General features: G+C 45.2%; 1 protein-coding gene across 3 annotated transcripts in view; it reads left to right on the top strand.

Moving 5' to 3' along the window:
- dip2ba (disco-interacting protein 2 homolog Ba) overlaps positions 1-21257 on the top strand; it is a 141088-nt gene that overhangs the window by 106742 nt on the left and 13089 nt on the right. For all 3 annotated transcript variants that reach the window (XM_061272953.1, XM_061272955.1, XM_061272954.1), the window contains exons 27-31: positions 6855-6976; positions 7064-7175; positions 10716-10825; positions 16344-16474; positions 16539-16707. In XM_061272953.1, the coding sequence (XP_061128937.1) occupies positions 6855-6976; positions 7064-7175; positions 10716-10825; positions 16344-16474; positions 16539-16707 (644 nt within the window). The remainder of the gene's footprint in view (positions 1-6854; positions 6977-7063; positions 7176-10715; positions 10826-16343; positions 16475-16538; positions 16708-21257) is intronic.

The following is a 21257-nucleotide window of genomic DNA, read 5'->3' as shown; positions in this document are numbered from 1 at the left end:
GTCTGTACTGTTACTACTCGATCTTAGTGCTGCCTTCGACACTGTAGACTTCGATATTTTATTAGGGCGTCTTAAAAGTTGTGTTGGTATTTCAGGGTCAGCACTAGGCTGGTTCCATTCCTATCTATCAAACAGGACGCACCGAGTGGTCCATGGCAATGCGTCCTCGGAGCTCTATAATGTTACGTGTGGTGTCCCACAGGGATCGGTTCTCGGACCAATTCTTTTTAATATTTATATGATTCCGCTTGGGGACATAATACGTAAATATAATACACGGAAAAAAACGGTATTTTGCAAGAACCACATGGAAGACAGTATGCCCTTTTAAGCACTTGCAAGTGGAGAGTCATTCGTCGTTGTGCATACAGCGCTGATCGAATGAGGTCTGACTTTGGATTCTTGCAAGAAAGTTTTTATTGAGAGAAAGCAGGGTGGGGGTGAGAGTGGTCAGGGTGGGGGTGAACGCCTGGCCGCTGGTCAAAGCATAGCAGGCGGTCTTTTCAGAGTCAGCTTTATTGTCAATTCCTTCATGCCAAGACACACAAAGAAATCGAAATTACGTTTCCTCCATCCCACGGTGACGAGACACAGTACACGAGTAACATACAAGTAAACAACGGGGGAGAGAGTTCAGGACCCCAAAAGCCTGGAGATCACAAACTTCGCCAGAGGCGAGCAGTGCTTGCATCCCACCACAGAGTCCCAGCACCATTCGTCACGGATGTAGACGCGCATTCCACCTCCTCGCGATGTTCCCCCTCGTACAATGGCCCGGTCCGCCCGATAGGACGCTAGCCGCTCCAGATGCACAGCAGTTACGCACTGTCCGGTTCGTAGATCTCAGCAGGCATGTTGATGCCCAGCGATCGAACGTTCGCCAGAAGAAAGGAAGGCACGGCGGGGCGAGCTGGGTTGGCCGCCAGCCTGGCCCGGACGCCCGCCAGCCTGGCCCGGACGCCCGCCAGCCTGGCCCGGACGCCCGCCAGCCTGGCCCGGACGCCCACGCTCTCGCCCCTCTTCAGCCTCCTCGCACACCGCTTCTGACGCTTCAGGACGGAGCAGACCGAGCGCCTTTAATGTCCCCGCTTCAAAGTCCAGATCGCCACAAAACTCGCTTTCGCCGATGTCGAGCAGAACCAGCCCGCTGTACTTGTAGCACAACCCGGTGCGACGAGACGAACACACAAAACTGTCGGACAAACCCACATTAAACGACAAAACAAAACACCGTTCGGGACAGAGAGGCCGCTGCGTGTGCAAGCGCCGCCATCTTTTACGACGTTGGGGGAAACAGAACAACTTAGATTGCTTCCTCTGCAGCTGGTCAATCAGTTCAAAGGATTTTAGCACTTTGTTCTACTACTTTGTCAAGACAGGACATGTTTGGTTAATTATTACAGGTTACATTCCAACATAAGCATAGGATGAAACTAATCTATCAACCCTAACAAAAGGTGTCTGTGGAGGGAATAGCATTAGTGAGGATAGTGAGAGGTGGAACTGGTGAAGGGTCTCTCCTGAAGTCCACTGTCATCGCCATGGTCTTGAGCGGGTTCAGCTCCAGGTGGTTTTGGCTGCACCAGTGGACCAGCCGCTCCACCTCCTGTCTGTACGCAGTCTCGTCACCGTCCTGGATCAGGCCGATGAGAGTGGTGTCGTCCGCATACTTCAGGAGCTTCACAGAAGAGTCGCCTGAGGAGCAATCATTGGTAAAGAGAGAGAGGAGCAGTCAGGAGAGGACGCACCCCTTTGGGGTGCCAGTGTTGGTGGTCCGGGTGTATAATGTGATGGTCCCCAGCCTCACATGCTGTCTCCTGTTGGTCAGGAAACTGGTGATCCTCTGACAGGTGGAGGCAGGCACAGCGAGCTGGATGAGCTTCTGGTGGAGGATGTCAGGAGCGATGGTGTTGAACGCTGAGCTGAAGTCCACAAACAGGATCCTGGCATACGTCCCTGCGGTGTCAAGGTGTTGCAGTATGTAGTGCAGTCCCACATTGACCGCATCATCCACCAACCAGGGGGCCTGTAATGTCCTTCAGGTGGTTCAACACCAACCTCTCAAAGGATTTCATGACCACAGATGTCAGGGCGACAGGTCTGTAATCATTCAAACCTGTGATGGCGGGCTTCTTGGCCACCGGTACAATGGTGCAATGAGGGAACCTCACACAGCTCCAGGGAACGGTTGAAGATCTGTGCAAAGTTGGGTGCCAGTTGTTCAGCACAGACTTTCAGGCAGGAGGGGGACACGCCGTCTGGGCCTGGTGCCTAAATGACCTTTTGTCTCCGGAATATCTGACACACCTCCTCCTCGTGGATCTGGAGTGCAGGTGCGGCTTTTGAAAAAGAGAGAGTAGGTGATAAAGACGATGGAGGTGTGGACAGAAGGGTTGTGGGTGAAGGTGTGTATGCTGATTGTACTGCTGGAGGTCCTGTTGTGTGGGTCGTCGTCGTCATCATCATCATCATCATCATCATCATCATTGGTTTAAAGTCCACTTTCCAGGTGCCGCTGGGTTGGACGGGATTGTCAATATGGCTTTCTTCCACTGGGGACGGTCCATGGCCATCTCGTGGTTGAGAGTCCGATACTGAGAACATTTTTGGAGCAAAACCTTTTCACAGCCGGATTCCCTTCCTGACACCAACCCAAGGGGGAATTGATTTTCCGTAGGGGTTAACTCCCTTAGCCCATTCCTCTCCCGAGGAGGAGCCCACTGGGCAGTGGTACTATTTAACTCATAGTTGGGGGCTGGTTCGTGGGCACCAGGGCGTGTCCACACACCGGTGGGCCTGCGTGCCGCACGTCTAGGGGCCAAAACTCCTCCCAGTCCCTTGTAGTTTAGCCTGGGTCCGTGTTGTACCCAGTTACCATGTGTCGCCGCGTGGAGGCACTACATAGGGCTTGCGTCATAATCTGGAGTAAAATTTGTTGTGGCAATTCTTAGGAGAGATCCGAGGTGTTGGTCCGTTTACCTCGATCTGTGACGGGTTGATGTTGACGTTCATGTGGCTGAACGTCACGTCGCGTACGTCAAGCCAAATTGGCCACTGTTTTTTAAACACTCGGCACTGTGTCCACCTTGCTTTTCCTTGGGCGGCTCATTTTAATAGAAGGATTCCAGGGGAAAGTTTGTGGGTGGCTTTAGCGTAAAACTGTATCTGAAAGCTCAGCGCGCGAATTACAAGAATGCTGTCGTCACAGCCCACGCTCTAAATTCGGGACTGATACAAATAGAGCACGAGTGCGCCATGTCCGTACTACTGAGTACGTACACGCACTTGTGAGTGTGAACCTAGCTTTCTGACACGGCTTCCGGTAGTAAATGCGCAGGCGAGCGGTTCCCCATCTACTGGGGAAACGCAGTCGTTGCAGGCAAAATGACCCAACATTTTTTTTAATACCGTTTTTTTCCGTGTATAGTGCGCCCCCATGTATAATACGCACCCTAAAAATGGCATGCTGATGCTGGAAAAAAGCCTGTACCCATGTATAATACGCACCCAATTTTTATGAATTTAAAAAAAATACATATATATATATATATATATTTTTTTTTTTAAGTCCCAATGATCGTCACACACGCAGGGAGGCAATGGGTCCCATTTTTATAGTCTTTGGTATGGTCTTAACTAGGCTGGATGTAATTTTTTTTGTTGGCGTTGATTTCTCCGACTGCCCGTAAACGCACCACCGAGACGTTGAAGAGGAATAAAAACACCCTTGGAAACCAAAACTTGCCCCTCGTCGTGACTCGGAGCCGCAACAAATGTTTCGGATTTGTGTAGGGTACATTGTGACAGACAGCAAACGAGCAGGTGATAGAGCAAGCCTTGTCTGATACGAGAGCATTGCGCTCGTATGGAGCGTGTTTGAAGTGAACAGCAGAGACGAAAGGAACAAGGCAAAGTGTTGTGAAATAAAATATGACCGACCTGTAATACGCATTTTGTTATTTGCTGATTGAAACTGCTAATTAAACTGTGAATTGAAACTAATAGGTGGAGAACTGAACTCTCGCTCTTTATAGAGCTGACGTGTCTTGCGCATCCGTTCTGCGCATCTGTAATGGCGGCCTCCGTATGATATCCGGTTTGCGTGTGTGCACGTGTGTGCGAGAGCGAGTTTCTAAACTATTAGTTTCAATTCACAGTTTAATTAGCAGTTTCAATCAGCAAATAACAAAATGCGTATTACAGGTAATATTTTATTTCACAACACTTTGCCTTGTTCCTTTGGTCTCTGCTGTTCATCCTAAAACACAAAGGCGCTCTTTAAGCAATGCGACAGTGAGCGCCCGGCGCGCTGCGGTTGCGCGACCGCACCAAATTAAGCTCCCTGCGCAGTGCGCAATGAGGTACACTTAAATTTTAGAAAGTACATCAGGACTTTAAAATATCTTCTAAATCTCAGCGACGGCTCTGTCACAATAATGCGACCAGCGTGGTGCAGTTGGGCGGTCGGCGGCGCGCTACGGTTGAGCGTTCTCTCTCGCACTCTCTCTCTCGCTCTCTCTCGCTCTCGCACACACGCGCACACACGCAAACCGGATATCATACGGAGGCCGCCATTACAGATGCGCAGAACGGATGCGCAAGACACGTCAGCTATATAAAGAGCGAGAGTTCAGTTCTCTACCTAAATCCGTATTACAGGTAATATTTTATTTCACAACACTTTGCCTTGTTCCTTTCGTCTCTGCTGTTCACTTCAAACACGCTCCATACGAGCGCAATGCTCTCGTATCAGACAAGGCTTGCTCGATCACCTGCTCGTTTGCTGTCTGTCACAATGTACCCTACACAAATCCGAAACATTTGTTGCGGCTCCGAGTCACGACGAGGGGCAAGTTTTGGTTTCCAAGGGTGTTTTTATTCCTCTTCAACGTCTCGGTGGTGCGTTTATGGGCAGTCGGAGAAATCAACGCCAACAAAAAAAATTTACATCCAGCCTAGTTAAGACCATACCAAAGACTATAAAAATGGGACCCATTGCCTCCCTGCGTGTGTGACGATCATTGGGACTTTAAAAAAAAAAAAAATAAATTAAAAAAAAAAAAATTAAACATTTTTTGTACCCATGTATAATGCGCACCCCAGATTTTAGGACAATAAATTAGTTAAATTTTGCGCACTATACACGGAAAAAAACGGTAATACAATTTATTCAGGGTTGGCGGGCCGGATTAAACGGGATTGTTTGAGGGATCAGGATTGGCAGCGAGGTGTCTCCTTTGGCTCTCCCCATAACACGTCTTGGCTTGCCTGATCTCTCGGTTCAGTGTGTTCCTGGTCTGCCTGATCAAGTCCCGGTCCCCACTCCTGTAGGCCTCCTCCTTGTCTTTCCGCAGCATCCTGAGGTTTGGTGTAAACCAAGGTTTGTTGTTGTACGTGCAGTCTTAGACTGCACACACAAGTCCTCACAAAAGCTAATGTATGATGTCACAGTATCGGTGAGTTCATGCAGGTCTGAAGCTGCAGCTTCAAAAACACCCCAATCGGTGCAGTCAAAGCAGGCCTGGAGGTCCTACTTTGACTCCACTGTCCATTTCCTCACAGTCCTCACCACAGGCTTAGAAGTTTATAATTTCTGCCTGTAGGCTGGGATCAGATGAACTAGACAGTTAGTTAGTTTATTGTTTAGCACATATTATTATATCAATAACTGTGCAAGGAGGGAGACGAACCCTAGGGCTTGTAAAGAGCTCCACTCCTTCTAACCCCCAATTCCAACCCTTAATGCTGAGTGCCAAGCAGGGAGGCAATGGGTCCCATTTTTACAGTCTTTGGTATGACCCGGCCAGGGTTTGAACCCACAACCTTCCAGTCTCAGGGCGGACACTGTAACCACTAGGCCACTGAGACAGTGGTCCGAGAGTCCTAAAGCTGCATGGGGCACAGAGCGGAATGCGTCCTTTATTACGGTGTAGCAGTGGTCACGTGTCTTTCTCCCTCTGGTGGGACACGTTATGTGCTGTCTGTATTTGGGGAGTTTGTGTGCGAGGTTCGCTCTGTTAAAACCACCCAGAACAATAATCAGTGAGTTTGGTAATTTTTTCTCCATGTCTGTTACCTGGTCAGCCAGCAGCTGCGTGGCTTCGATCGCACGTGGGTGTGGTGGAATGTAAACAGCTGCCATAACGATCGAGGAGAACTCACGTGGTGAATAAAACGGCCGGCAGTTTATGAAAAGTGTTTCTAGGAGAGGGCTGCAAGACACTTTCAACACTGTGACATCAGTAGACCAACCTTCATTAATATGGAAACATAGACCACCTCCCTTTGTTTTTCCCATGAGCTCCGAATGAATTGATGGTAGGGGAGCACGGAACCCTCTCCGCTTCAAGTTCACGAGGGCTCCGGCGCGCTTGCCACGCCGCCATCTTCGGCATGCTAGCTTGTAGAGTGCCGCCGCTCTGGCTAAAATCTCCGTCAAACAGTCTGAGTCAGTGAAAACCGGAGAGAAAGTATCAGGAGAAGACTGTCCGATGTTTAACAGTTCTTCTCTGGTAAAAGTGTTCCAGGATGGGCAGCAGAAGACGCAAAAATCACACAAAATAACACAAAGAAGCAGAGAGTGAGTCACCGAGGCGGCCATCCGCGGCGCCATCTTGATCCTCCGCCTTCTTGATGCAATATCTACATAGATGTACCATCCATCTAGTGTCCTTAATGGTCCATTGTGTTTGCTAATTGTGTCAGAAGGCTAATGGATGATGAGAAAACCCTTGAGGAATTGTTTTAGTTTTCATGGAAAACATTAAATTGTCTGGGTGACCCCAAACATTTGAACGGTAGTGTATGTTAATAGTCTATTTTTGTAATCAAGAGCCTCCCCCCTCTACATCCAGGCATTGACCTGATAGCTGCCTTCTATGGCTGCCTTTATGCCGGCGTCATCCCTGTGACTGTGAGGCCGCCCCACCCACAGAACCTGTCCGCGACTCTCCCCACTGTTCGCATGATCATTGACGTGAGTGTGCGCCACCTTGATCCCAAACCATGTGTGTTAAGTGATTCATATTTAGTTGAGAATGTAATTGCTTCCTATGTGTTCCAGGTGAGCAAAGCAGCCTGCATCCTCACCACTCAGCCGCTCATGAGGATCCTAAGGTCCCGGGAAGCTGCCGCCAGTGTCAATGTCAAAACATGGCCCACCATCATCGACACAGGTAGAACAGATATTGATAGAACATCAATATCAGTGCATTAAATCGAGGTGCCACTGTAAATTAACTTCTTTTGGACCTGTTGTGCAAATGGCTATTGTTTTTTGTTGTTTTTTTAAAATATTTTGATCTGTAAAAATATTAGATAAATAACACAAATTAAAAAAAAAAAACATTTGCATATGTGATAAGGACAACAGGTCCAAAAGAAATTTCCAATAAGTAATTTCAAATATGAATTGCCATTGGATGACGTGACATAGCAAAAAAGTACAGCCCATTAAATTCACAGATGCTTTCACATTTAGACAAAATTTAGACATTGAGATGAAAAATCTATTTCCGAGTTTGGCAGCAAGATAGCACTCATCGTCCTCGCTCTGTGGCGAAGCCGCCTAAAACCGCATTGCATACTGCAGGGGTCACCAACCTTTCTTAAACTGAGAGCTACTTCCTGGGTACTGATTGAGGCAAAGAGCTACCAGTTTTACACACACTTCTGAAATAGCCAATTTGCTCAATTTGGCTTTCACTATGTGTTATTGTCATTTCCAGTTCACATGTGTGATTTTAACAAGAATAGCAATAATACAGTCAAAACTTGGTTTTTGACCACAATAATAATAATAATAATACTAATAAATTATATTTATAACGCACTTTACATTCGGGGGAATCTCAAAGTGCTACATGGCAGATAAAAAACAAGAAAACAAAACAAGGACAAGTTCAAAACAACTGGACGACAACCAAGATATGAGAGAAATTACGGAAATGCTAAGGTAAAGAGGTGAGTTTTAAGTCCAGTTTTGAAAGAGTCAGTGGATTGGGGTGCTCTTAGGTGGTCGGGGAGGGAGTTCCACAGTGTAGGGGCTGTATGGCAGAAAGCCCGGTCGCCCATGGTTCGCAGCTTGGTTTTAGGAACGTGGAGAAGGTGTGAATTGGATGAGCGGAGGCTTCGGGTGGCAGGTTTTGGGGCAAGGAGTTCTTTGAGGTATGGGGGAGCATGTCCGAGGATACAATGGTGAGTGAGGAGGGCGATCTTATAATCAATTCGGAATTTGATGGGGAGCCAGTGCAGAGAACGAAGGATGGGTGTGATGTGATTGCTTTTCCGCACCCTCATCAGTATCCTAGCAGCGCTGTTTTGAATGTACTGAAGCCTCTGGAGGCTCTTGCTAGGGATCCCGATGAGGAGTGCGTTACAATAGTCTAGCCTTGAGGAGACAAAGGCGTGGACAAGTTTCTCAGCATCCGTCAGGGTAAGTGTGGGGCGGAGTTTGGAGATATTTCTGAGGTGGAAGAAGGAGGTTTTGCAGATGTGTTTTATGTGTGACTCAAGGTTGAGTTGAGGGTCCAGTTTCACACCCAGGTTGGTGACAGTGGCTGAGAGGGGAATAGTGAGACCGGCGAATAAGATGCTTGTTATTGGGCAGGTATGGATCTGATGGGGAGTGCCAATTAACATGGCTTGGGTTTTGTCACTTTTAACTTGCAGGAAGCTGAGATTCATCCACGCCTTTATCTCCTCCAGACACAGGGAGAGGATGGATGAGGGAGATGGAAAGGGCTGGGTTAGGGAGGGCGGGGGGTCAAGTTTGAGGTATAGCTGGGTGTTGTCCGCATAGCAATGATATGAGATGCCGAACTTCCTGATTATATTACCGAGGGGTAGTATGTAGAGAGTGAAGAGGGTAGGACCGAGTACAGATCCCTGGGGGACACCGGAGGTGACAGTGTGAGTGTCGGTTTTTTTCCCCCCAGGGAAACGTACTCGGTCCGGTTTGAGAGGTAGGACTGAAGCCAGGTTAGAGCAGTGCCAGAGAATCCAGTGGAGTGAAGTTGGTTACGGAGGATATTGTGGTGGACAGTGTCAAATGCAGCAGACAGATCCAACAGGATGAGAAGTGACGGGGAGCCTGCATCGGCAGCCATGAAAAGGTCGTTGGTGACCCTAACAAGTGCTGTTTCAGTGCTGTGGCCAGAGCGAAACCCGGATTGAAATTTCTCAGCGATGTTATTGCGGGTGAGATGAGTGTAAAGTTGGGCAGCTACCACTTTTTCCAGAACCTTGGAGAGGAACGGGAGGTTAGATATTGGTCTGTAGTTGGCAAGGTTGTCCGGGTCAAGTGAGGATTTTTAAGCAGGGGGGTAATAATGGCAGTCTTCAATGCAGGGGGTACAGAGCCAGACTGGAGTGAGAGGTTGATGACATTGGTTATTAGGGGACTAATGGCTGAGGTTTGTTGTTTAATGAGGGCTGTGGGGAAAGGGTCCAGGGCACATGTGGAGGGTTTCATCTTTTTGATGATGTCTTCTACCTCCGACTGCAAGATAGGGGAGAAGCAGCGGAGAGGCTAGACTGTCCCGGGTGGAAGGAAGGGGGGGAGGAGGTGAATTGGTGGGGCAAGAAGAGGAGAGGAGCTGGGTGTCAACCTTAGCGGTAATCAATCCGTTCCAGAAGGCGGTTCTAGAAGCGAATCGGTCGAATTCCAAATCTATTTTTCCCATTACAAATAATGGAACATTTTTCAATCCTACAAGACAAAAAACCCCGCCTTTTTAAAGCATTTTTTCATTTGCGCATATTTCTCCGATCACGCAACTGCAGCGCACCGCCGAACGCACAACCGTAGCGCGTCGTCCACCGCGCAACTGCACCGCGCTGGTTGCATTATTGTGACGCTAAAATTTAGAAAATATTTCTAAAGTCCTGATGTACTTTCCAAAATTTAAGTGGACCTAAGTGTGCAGGTAGCTTAATTTTGTACGATCGCGCAACTGCAGCGCACCGCCGAACGCGCAAACGTAGCGCGTCGCCGACCGTGCAACTGCACTGCGCTGATCGCATTATTGTGACAGAGCCGTCACTAAAATTTAGAAAATATTTTTAAAGTACTGATGTATTTTCCAAAATTTAGGGGAACCTCAGTGCGCAGGGAGCTTAATTTGGTCCGATCGCGCAACCGCAGCGAGCCGGGCGCTCACTGTCGCATTGCTTTAACAGCGTCTTTGTGTTTTAGGATGGCTTTACTGCTCCCACTTGCTTTCTTTGGAGGCATAATTAGGGGTTAATACAATCCTCAAAGTAACGAAAATGCAATAACAACGGAAACAGTCGGCATCCGGGCCGCGCGGTCGGGTTTTCTCGGGTCCTCTCGGCTCATCTCGCGAGGTTCGACAACCGAAGAAAAAAAATCTCAAATTTTTTGTTCGAATTCCGATTTCTTCGAGAACCAGGACGTTCGAAAACCGAGGTTTGACTGTAAAATAAATAGATGCAGCTCACTGACAAGTGCCGCTATTTGAGCTTATTTTAGAACAGTCCTGCGGGCGACTCATGCGGTTCTCACGGGCGACCTGGTGCCCGCGGGCACCGTGTCGGTGACCCCTGGCATACTGTATAACCGCAATCCTGCCCAACCATACTGGACACTATTCTCTCTGTTGGGTCCAGGGTCCGTCGGCTCTGGCTCCATTAAATCAAGGATCCGCTGAAAATAAATGGACACATATTAAACAGTTTGTTTACTGTCCTCTTAGATGACCTACCCAGAAAGCGGCCGCCACAGCTCTACAAGCCCCCAACAGCCGAGATGTTGGCTTACCTGGACTTCAGTGTGTCTACCACAGGCATGTTAACTGGAGTAAAGGTAACGATTTGAGCACCTTGCATTAAAACCCATGCTCAATACTGTAGATTAGTTTTTCCCAACCTTTATATACTGACTCAAGGCGTATGTCACATCTCATGGCATTACATACCAAAATGATTCACAAAACGTGAATCGCAATTGGTTGTTTTGCCTGTTACTATACATGACTGGCATAGATTAACAAATTACCCTTTTTGTATAAGAAAATATTGACAATTTTGTCAAAATGATTGACATTGGATAATTCCCTCTGGTACACCTGATGATCTCTCACTGATTGAAAACCACTGCTGTAGATAATCTAAATAATCGTGACCAATACTGTACATAAAATTTAGCCTTGAACTTGAAAAGGCCCATATCATGCATGCAATTAGATAGTATTACTTGATTACTTTATGTTTGTATGTTTGTGAAAGAATTTATTTGAACTATAATTGCTCTCATTTGGAAATGTAGTTTCCAAAGTTAACCAGGTGAAAGTTGGCTTAGTATTGCAAAGACCCAAACTTAAGGCGACATTTTGTCACCTAACTGTTGCTGAACGATTCACTTGTGTGTAGTATCTCACACTCAATGTTAAGTCAAGTTTCAAGTCAAGTTTATTTGTATAGCCCTAAATCACAAGCAGTCTCAAAGGGCTTCACATAGGCAAAAATTGACAATTATTCTCAAAGCATCCCCTGATCTTAAGCTCCCAAAAGGGCAAGGAAAAACTAAAAAAAAAAAAACACCGGGGGAAAATGAGAAACCTTGAGAAGGGACCACAGATGGAAGGATCCCCCTTTCAGGATCACCAGGTTGAAATGGATGCAGAGAGGGCACAAATGATACAATATGAAAATCAATGAAATAAAAAGTGGATGTCCATGTCAGAGCGAAGGGCTGCCAAAGAAGCCCTCAATTGTCCTGGCAGTGTCTTCGAGGAGGTTGAGCTGCAGTTCCCCCATCCTGAATTGGCCCACGAGAATCCAGATAGCCACTGTCAGCATGGACAGGCCGGGGAGGGAGGGGGGTGGAGAGGGAGAGAAAACAAACTCCAGCCGAATCAGCCACTACAGGTTAGTTAAAGGCCATGTCATAGAAATGTGTCTTTAAACGTGTCTTAAATGTTTCTACTGAGGTAGCAGTCCTAATATCCATTGGTAGGGCATTCCAAAGCTCTGGAGCCCGAATAGAAAATGCTCTAGAGCCTGCAGACATTTTCTTGGCCCTCGGTGTCTCTAAAATGGTAGCGTTTTGCGAACGAAGGTTACGAGACGGAACATAAGGAACAACTAGGTCGACGAGATATGAAGGCGCTAAGCCATGCAGTGATTTATAGGTTAATAGAAAAACCTTGAAGTCACATCTTAAATGGACCGGGAGCCAATGTAAGTTGGCTAGTATTGGGGTAATGTGATCAAATTTTATTCGCCGAGAGAGCAGCCTTGCAGCAGCATTTTGTACTAACTGTAGACTTTAGATGCGGGACTTAGGAAGACCCGAAAATAGTACATTACAGTAGTCCAGGCGCGATGTGACGAACGCATGTATAATAGTTTCCGCATCACCGGTCGAGAAGATCGGACGAATCTTTGCAATATTACGAAGGTGAAAAAACGCAATTCTGGTTATATTCTTAATGTGCTTTTGAAAGGAGAGAGTTTGGTCAAATATTACCCTGAGATTAGTTACAGTATCGCTCTTAGTGATAGTACGGTTATCTATAGTTATAGCGGTTTCCTTGAATAAGTGTTGATAACGAGTTGGACCAATTATCAACATCTCAGTTTTATCTGGGTTAAGACGAAGGAAGTTGAGAGACATCCATTGCTTGATCTCCGCAAGGCACGCCTCAAGCTTACAACAATCCATATATATATCCAACAGCATATATAATTGGTGTCATCCGCATAGCATTGAAAACTAATATTATATTTACGTATTATGTCCCCAAGCGGAATCATATAAATATTAAAAATAATTGGTCCGAGAACCGATCCCTGTGGGACACCACACGTAACATTATAGAGCTCCGAGGACGCATTGCCATGGACCACTCGGTGCGTCCTGTTTGATAGATAGGAATGGAACCAGCCTAGTGCTGACCCTGAAATACCAACACAACTTTTAAGACGCCCTAATAAAATATCGAAGTCTACAGTGTCGAAGGCAGCACTAAGATCGAGTAGTAACAGTACAGATGAAGTGTTTGAATCTATAGCTACGAGGAGATCGCTAGTCACTTTAGCAAGTGCTGTCTCAGTGGAATGATTACCGTTTTTTTCCGTGTATAGTGCGCAAAATTTAACTAATTTATTGTCCTAAAATCTGGGGTGCGCATTATACATGGGTACAAAAAAATTTTTAATTTTTTTTTTTTTTTTATGTCCCAATGATCGTCACACACGCAGGGAGGCAATGGGTCCCATTTTTATAGTCTTTGGTATGGTCTTAACTAGGCTGGATGTAATTTTTTTTGTTGGCGTTGATTTCTCCGACTGCCCGTAAACGCACCACCGCGCTCCGTGCGCGCACGGGACAGCAAACGAGCAGGTGATCGAGCAAGCGTCTGATACGAGAGCATTGCGGTCGCATGGAGCGTGTTTGAAGTGAACAGCAGAGAAGAAAGGAACAAGGCAAAGTGTTGTGAAATAAAATGCACAGAACGGATGCGCAAGACACGTCAGCTATATAAAGAGTGAGAGTTGTTTTCTTCCTATTAGTTTCAATTCACAGTTTAATTAGCAGTTTCAATCAGCAAATAACAAAATGCGTATTACAGGTAATATTTTATTTCACAACACTTTGCCTTGTTCCTTTGGTCTCTGCTGTTCATCCTAAAACACAAAGGCGCTCTTTAAGCAATGCGACAGTGAGCGCCCGGCGCGCTGCGGTTGCGCGACCGCACCAAATTAAGCTCCCTGCGCAGTGCGCACTGAGGTCCACTTAAATTTTAGAAAGTACATCAGGACTTTAAAAATATCTTCTAAATTTCAGCGACGGCTCTGTCACAATAATCGACCAGCGTGGTGCAGTTGGGCGGTTGGCGGCGCGCTACGGTTGAGCGCTCTCTCTCTCGCTCTCTCTCGCTCTCGAACACGCGCACACACGCACACGCGCACTCACGCAAACCGGATATCATACGGAGGCCGCCATTACAGATGCGCAGAACGGATGCGCAAGACACGTCAGCTATATAAAGAGCGAGAGTTCAGTTCTCTACCTAAATCCGTATTACAGGTAATATTTTATTTCACAACACTTTGCCTTGTTCCTTTCTTCTCTGCTGTTCACTTCAAACACGCTCCATGCGACCGCAATGCTCTCGTATCAGACGCTTGCTCGATCACCTGCTCGTTTGCTGTCCCGTGCGCGCACGGAGCGCGGTGGTGCGTTTAAGGGCAGTCGGAGAAATCAACGCCAACAAAAAAAATTACATCCAGCCTAGTTAAGACCATACCAAAGACTATAAAAATGGGACCCATTGCCTCCCTGCGTGTGTGACGATCATTGGGACTTAAAAAAAAAAAAAAAATTAAAAAAAAATTCATAAAAATTGGGTGCATATTATACATGGGTACAGGCTTTTTTCCAGCATCAGCATGCCATTTTTAGGGTGCGTATTATACATGGGGGCGCACTATACACGGAAAAAAAACGGTAGCTCTAAAACCAGACTGAAAAGTGTCATATCGATTATTGGCGACCATGTAATCAATAAGCTGCTGCGCTACTACTTTTCCAAGAAGTTTTGCTATGAATGGGAGGTTTGAAACTGGCCTATAATTACTGAGACAGTTCGGGTCAAGATTTGGTTGCTTAAGTAACAGTTTAATGATAGCGGTTTTAAAGGCTGTTGGCACTATCCCAGAGGAGACAGACAGATTGATTATATTTAAGACGGACTGTCCTAACATTTGAAATAATTCTTCAAGTGGTTTGGCTGGAAGAGGGTCGAGTAAACATGTTTGTTTAGCCGCACTAACCAATTTTGTAAGCCTTTCAAGAGACACGCTTTAAAAGTTGAGAGGGTTGTTGCATGATCATCAGCGTTGGTAAACGGCGGGCTCGACCGAGCGATTGGAATGGTATTCTTGATCTCGTCCCTAATGGATTCAATCTTTTGAGCAAAAAATTTCATGAACTCGTCAGCTGAGTGGAAGGAACTATCGGGGGTCGGCTGGCGCAGAGTCAGCTTTGCCACTGTATCAAATAGGTGTTTCGGATTGTTTTTATTGAGATTAATAACTTGCGAAAAATACCGAGTTTTTGCTAAGATAAGCGCATCTTTATATTTCAGGAGGCTATCCTGCATGCCTGATGGAAAACCTCAAGTTTGGTTAGACGCCATCTGCGCTTATGCTTTCTACATAATTGCTTAAGCGTACGCGTTTCATCTGTGAACCACGGAGTAGGCACTCTACGGCGAGTTTTCAGACGTAACGTGCCACAGAGTCAATGGCATTTAAAAATGTCGCATTGAATTCGTTTGTAAGATTATCAATAGAGCCGGTGTATTCGGGAAATATAGCGGTTGCCGGCGACAGTATCTCAGATAGCGCAGTTGCAGTCATGGAGTTAAAATGACGGCTCCTATAATGCTGATTGCTCTCTTGTCTTTGACAAGGAACTACAATTTCAAACTTTATTAAGTAATGATCAGACAGAACAGTAGTGTATGGCAGTACTGCTATATTTGAGGTTGCAAGTCCTCGGGATAATACCAGATCTATGGTATTTCCATTCTTATGCGTTGCTGCCTGTACAGCTTGCGTAAAACCAAAGTATCAGTTAAAGTCTAAAACACCGAAGTAAGTGGTTCTGACGGTAAATTCATGTGGATGTTGAAATCGCCCATGATAATTATATTATCCGCATTGGTTACTAGATCAGCCACGAATTCTGAAAATTCATCCAGGAAGCCAGAGTAAGCCCCGGGTGGACGGTAAATAACAGCAAGATAAAATGACGGTAAAGCGGTGGATCGGACAGTGAGAAACTCAAATGTTTTAAATACGTTGATTGAACGAGGCCTAAATCTAAGCTCGGAATTCGAAATGAGGGCGACACCCCCACCCTTTTTTCGAGGACGCGCCACATGCGAACTCACAAAGTTTGGAGGCGAGGCCTCATTAAGCGGCAGCAGTTCATTAGGTTTTAACCAGGTCTCGCAAAAACCAAAAACGACCAAAAACGTTTAGATTATGTTCTGTGATGAGATCATTAACGAGAAATGCTTTCGTATGAAGCGATCTAATATTCATAAAACCAAGTTTAAGTGTAATTGGTCGATCCGGGTGCGTATCTATCGAAGGATATTTATACGAGATGCGAGTAAGATTGTGTTCTCTAGGCCTGACATCACCTCTCGAATGTTTGTTAGTGCGGTGGGACGATACGACCGTGGGAATCTGATAGTAAATATTTGTTACACGTGTAGAATTTTCTGGCACCGTTTCATCAGCAAATGTTGTTTGTCGTTGACGCTGAGTAGTATTTTAAAAGGTGCTGTCCCATTTTTTTTAATCAGATGTCTCATGCTGCAGTCAGCACTCTGTGTCGTTCCATCAAGTTGCAGTGTGAACTCTACTCCTCACGCCAAATAGCCATCTGCCTGGACCCATACTGCGGCCTAGGCTTTGTCCTGTGGTGCCTCTCCAGGTTTGTAAAATGGTCCATAGATGATAAGCAGTGTGATTGTTACAAAAGTGATTGTGGTGTGCAGTGTTTACTCAGGTCATCAGTCAATCCTCATCCCTCCCCTGGAGCTGGAGAGCTCACTTCCTCTGTGGCTGAGCACCCTCAGTCAGTACAAGATCCGAGACACCTTCTGCTCCTACTCGGTTATGGAGCTTTGCACCAAAGGCCTTGGAACCCAGACAGAGCTGCTGAAGGTTGGTATGCAAAACACTTGAAATGCCTCAATTTTATTTTATTTTAATCCTTAAGTGAATGTGTTTCATAAAGACAGAATGAAACACATTCACTTAAGGCTTAAAATGAGCGGGTTTTGCATCTTAATTTGTGAGCCAAAATTTGCATCTTGTGCCTCATCAAACACATTGAATAGCAAAACAGCTGTCCTAAAAATAGTTGTTTGGGAGGACGCATGCACATCTCTCAAGACACCTACTCTGGATAGTCGGAAGGTGCAGCTGAAGTAGCTGGATGGATGGATGGATGGATGGATGGATGGATGGATGGATGGATGGATGGATGGACGGACGGACGGACGGACGGACGGACGGACGGACGGACGGACGGACGGATGCCTTTTTAAACTAAATACTTTTAATAGGGCTGGGCAGTGTTGGGCAAATTACTTCCAAAATGTATTTAGTTACAGTTATTAGTTACAGTTATTACCTTCCCAAAAAAGTAATTGAATTATGATTGATTTACTCCTTCATAGATTTAATTAGTTACTAGGGAAAGTAATTACAGTGATCCATCGTAACTTTGCGCGTCATTGATTGCTGATTCGCTATTTTATGGGTTAATAAGTGACGGGAGAATGGCATTTGAATACACGCTGATAAAGTGAGGCGTGCCTCTGAGCAATGTGCGTCACTTGGGACAAGCGCGGAAGCCAGCCGCACACAAAATTAATGCACTGGCATGAGCGCTGATAGCGTGCTCTGCCTCTGAGCAATGCGGAGGTGACAGAGTAGCAGCGCAGGAGGCGTGGGAGGCCGGAAGGCGCGAGGGAACAGCACCAATCGGTGCAGGAGGAGTTGGGACACGTGACAATATTACGTTTGTTCTTTTATTTACTGTTAAGGTAGAATACATGCACAGAACAGTGTGGGAAAGGTTATTAAGAGATTGGGAAAGTTTTATGTCGTGTAAAAGTATTAAGGAGGCTCTACAAAGCCTAAATATTGTGTATAGTACCACAATGCAACAGGAGATTCATGCGTGACTGTGACTCTTTGGTTTTGCTATGCATGATGTCCCTGGTTAGTGTAGTGCAGGAATTGTCAACTGGTCGTCCGAGTCCCTCTAGTGATCCAAAGTGGTATTGCACGTGGTCCGCAAAATTGGAAATGGAACACAATTGAAACATTTTGAAAAATAAAATTTTATAATTTAGACTTGATTTATTTTCCAGCTAATTTTGTGAATCATTTACCCTTCCAAATTATGTCAAATGTAGCTGACATTTCCAAAATACACATACAGATGCAAATAAATAGCCTGTATAGGTCTATCCTCTTTCGGTGCAAAATAAAATAATATTCCGTCAAAGCAGTGGTCTCTGAGTTGCTTCTTGGGTATAATGGTGGTTCCTTGGACAAAACTAGTTGAAAACCCCTGGTGTAGTGTGTTAATCCTGAAGGTGGTCACTTTACATTGCTTGAAAAAGTAAACCAGACTTCAAATAAACTTGCAATACATCTATGCCCTCTAGCGGCCAACACAAAACACGACATGTTTGAAATTTCTATACAAGGTAATTAAATTCCTAATTAATACATATAATGTTTCTACTATGCGGATCTTCATTTAAATGATGGTTCTGGAACGCATCTCCCACGATAAACGAGGGATCACTGTATTGCATTACTTTTTCAAAAACGTTCAATGATGTACCGTTTTTTTCCGTGTATAGTGCGCATTATTTTACTAATTTATTGTCCTAAAATCTGGGGTGCGTATTATACATGGGTACAAAGAAAAAAAATTTTTTTTTTTTTTTTTTTAATTTTTTTTTTTTTTTTTTTAAATAAAGTCATGGTACAACAAAACCAACAGCAGGACTGACCGACAAAGTCGTGGAACAAAAAGACAGGGTGACATTACCAAAGACAGGAACAGAATGACAGTAACACATGCAATGATCCAACGGTGAGCGAGGGGCAGACAGGACTTAAATACAAAACACGTTACATCGATTGAGGTGACACAGGAAGAGCGGGGTGACACGAACAGAAACTATGGCAACCAAGACACATAGCAAAACTGGGGACGAGACATGACAAATCTCCCCCGAAATAAAACTCACCTTTCTTCTTGTTTGTTGTCAATCGCGCATCGCATTCAGCCATCCTGCCCAACACACTTAGTAAAATTCATAATTGACGACACATCGTTTGATGCGATGGTGCAATCCTCGATGGTGTGTTATTGTCAAATATTGTTTGTTTTTTAATCTCCATCGCGGACCGGACGTCATACGGAGGCCGCCATTACAGATGCGCAGAACGGTTGCGCAAGACACGTCAGCTATATAAAGAGCGAGAGTTCAGTTCTCCACCTATTAGTTTCAATTTACAGTTTAATTAGCAGTTTCAATCAGCAAATAACAAAATGCGTATTACAGGTAATATTTTATTTCACAACACTTTGCCTTGTTCCTTTCGTCTCTGCTGTTCATTTCAAACACGCTCCATACGACCGCAATGCTCTCGTATCAGACAAGGCTTGCTCGATCACCTGCTCGTTTGCTGTCTCACAATGTACCCTACACAAATCCGAAACATTTGTTGCGGCTCCGAGTCACGACGAGGGGCAAGTTTTGGTTTCCAAGGGTGTTTTTATTCCTCTTCAACGTCTCTCCCATACAGAGCCGCCGTGTGCGCACGAAGCGCGGTGGTGCGTTTAGGGGCAGTTGGAGAAATCAACGCCAACAAAAAAAATGACATCCAGCCTAGTTAAGACCATACCAAAGACTTTAAAAATGGGACCCATTGCCTCCCTGCGTGTGTGACGATCTTTGGGACTTAAAAAAATAAATAAATAAATAAATAAATTAAAAAAAATTCATAAAAATTGGGTGCGTATTATACATGGGTACAAGCTTTTTTCCAGCATCAGCATGCCATTGTTAGGGGTGCGTACTATACATGGGGGCGCACTATACATGGAAAAAAACGGTAAAAGAAATCAACTTTTTAAGCAGGTGTCATTACAGTTGCATTAACTAATACAGCATAGCTCAGTACCTCATTTAACTTCATATTTATTGAACAACAATGTAAAATAAGCATACAATAAATAAATCGGCCAGAAATCCACACTGCACACTTTTTCATTTTTTTACACCAAAACTCTGATGAGAAAAAAAGTTACGGCACGGTGTGGCGCACAATTCGCTATGTGGTATTTAAAATCAATGTTTGCGTCTTTGGACAGTCCAACTGCTGAAAAACGAACAAAGTAAAACGCACCAGGTATGCCAAGTTCCTCACTCAAGATCCCGCATGCCTGCTCCTGTTTTGTTGTATCCCAGTATAGGTACAAAGAAGTACGTATTGTACAGCGAGGGGTGAGCACGGATGGTTGTTTTGTTTTTGACATTCTGAAAATCTACTCCCTAAACTGAATTTGGAACCCAAGATGAATTACTGTACACTACACCCTTTCTCAGCGAGGAGGAGAGGCCTATAGGTGGAAATTACCGTAATTTTTGGACTATAAACCGCACCGGACTAAAAGCCGCACCAGCTAAAATTCAGGGATATTTTAGTTTTTTTCTTATATAAGCCGCTCCGGACTATAAGCCGCACGTGCACACGAGTTATTTACAAAGAAGAATAGTACACAGAAACCCTTTTTAAAGTTTTAATAACATACTTTGACATATCTTTCTAAACGCTGCCTGTGACGCAGCAGTAGTACCGCAGCAACACGGAAGTAACACAGCACTATCAGGACTGGTTGAAAAAAATACTAGTAAAAGTGAGAGCCGTCGTCTTCATCTTCCTCCTGTGCACTCAAACCATCAAAGTCTTCCTCCTCAGTGTCGGATTGGAATATCGTCAGATATACCGTATTTTCCGCCCTATTAGGCGCACCGGGGTATAAGGCGCACCTTCAATGAATGGCCCATTTTAAAACTTTGTCCATATATAAGGCGCACCGGCCTATAAGGCGCATAAAATAGAAGCTTTACTGCAACAAACTGAGGTTGACTAGGGTTGCGGTATGCACCCACTAGCCAATAACCAACGAGCCCTCTGTAAACAATCGCGTTTCTCAAACAATCTCCTATAAAATGATTGGAACTGACTAAAGTTCAATCTAACGCATTGGTACTACTTACCTATGTTTCCCTTCCATATCGATCCGTAGATTTACTCGAAACATTAACAGAGCAGCGTATTTTGACATGAAATAGCCTCGCGCGTATAGCAGCTACGTTATAGCATTAGCCATCCGCAAAAACCCATGACCCTCAGCTCGCAATCTCCCATGAGCCTCAGCAAAGTGTAAACAAACAATCGCGTCTCTCAAACGAGCTCCTATAAAATGATCAGAACTGACTAAAGTTTGATCTAACGCATTGGTACTACTTACCTATGTTTCCCTTCCATATCGATCCGTAGATTTACTCGAAACATTAACAGAGCAGCCTATTTTGAAATGAAATAGCCTCGCGCGTATAGCAGCTATCGTTATAGCATTAGCCATCCGCAAAAACCCATGACCCTCAGCTCGCAAT

This window comes from Syngnathus typhle, linkage group LG2 (assembly GCF_033458585.1).
Source record: "Syngnathus typhle isolate RoL2023-S1 ecotype Sweden linkage group LG2, RoL_Styp_1.0, whole genome shotgun sequence".
Lineage (NCBI taxonomy): Eukaryota > Metazoa > Chordata > Actinopteri > Syngnathiformes > Syngnathidae > Syngnathus > Syngnathus typhle.
Note: the sequence above shows the minus strand (reverse complement) of the source record. Positions and strands in the feature narration are given on the sequence as shown.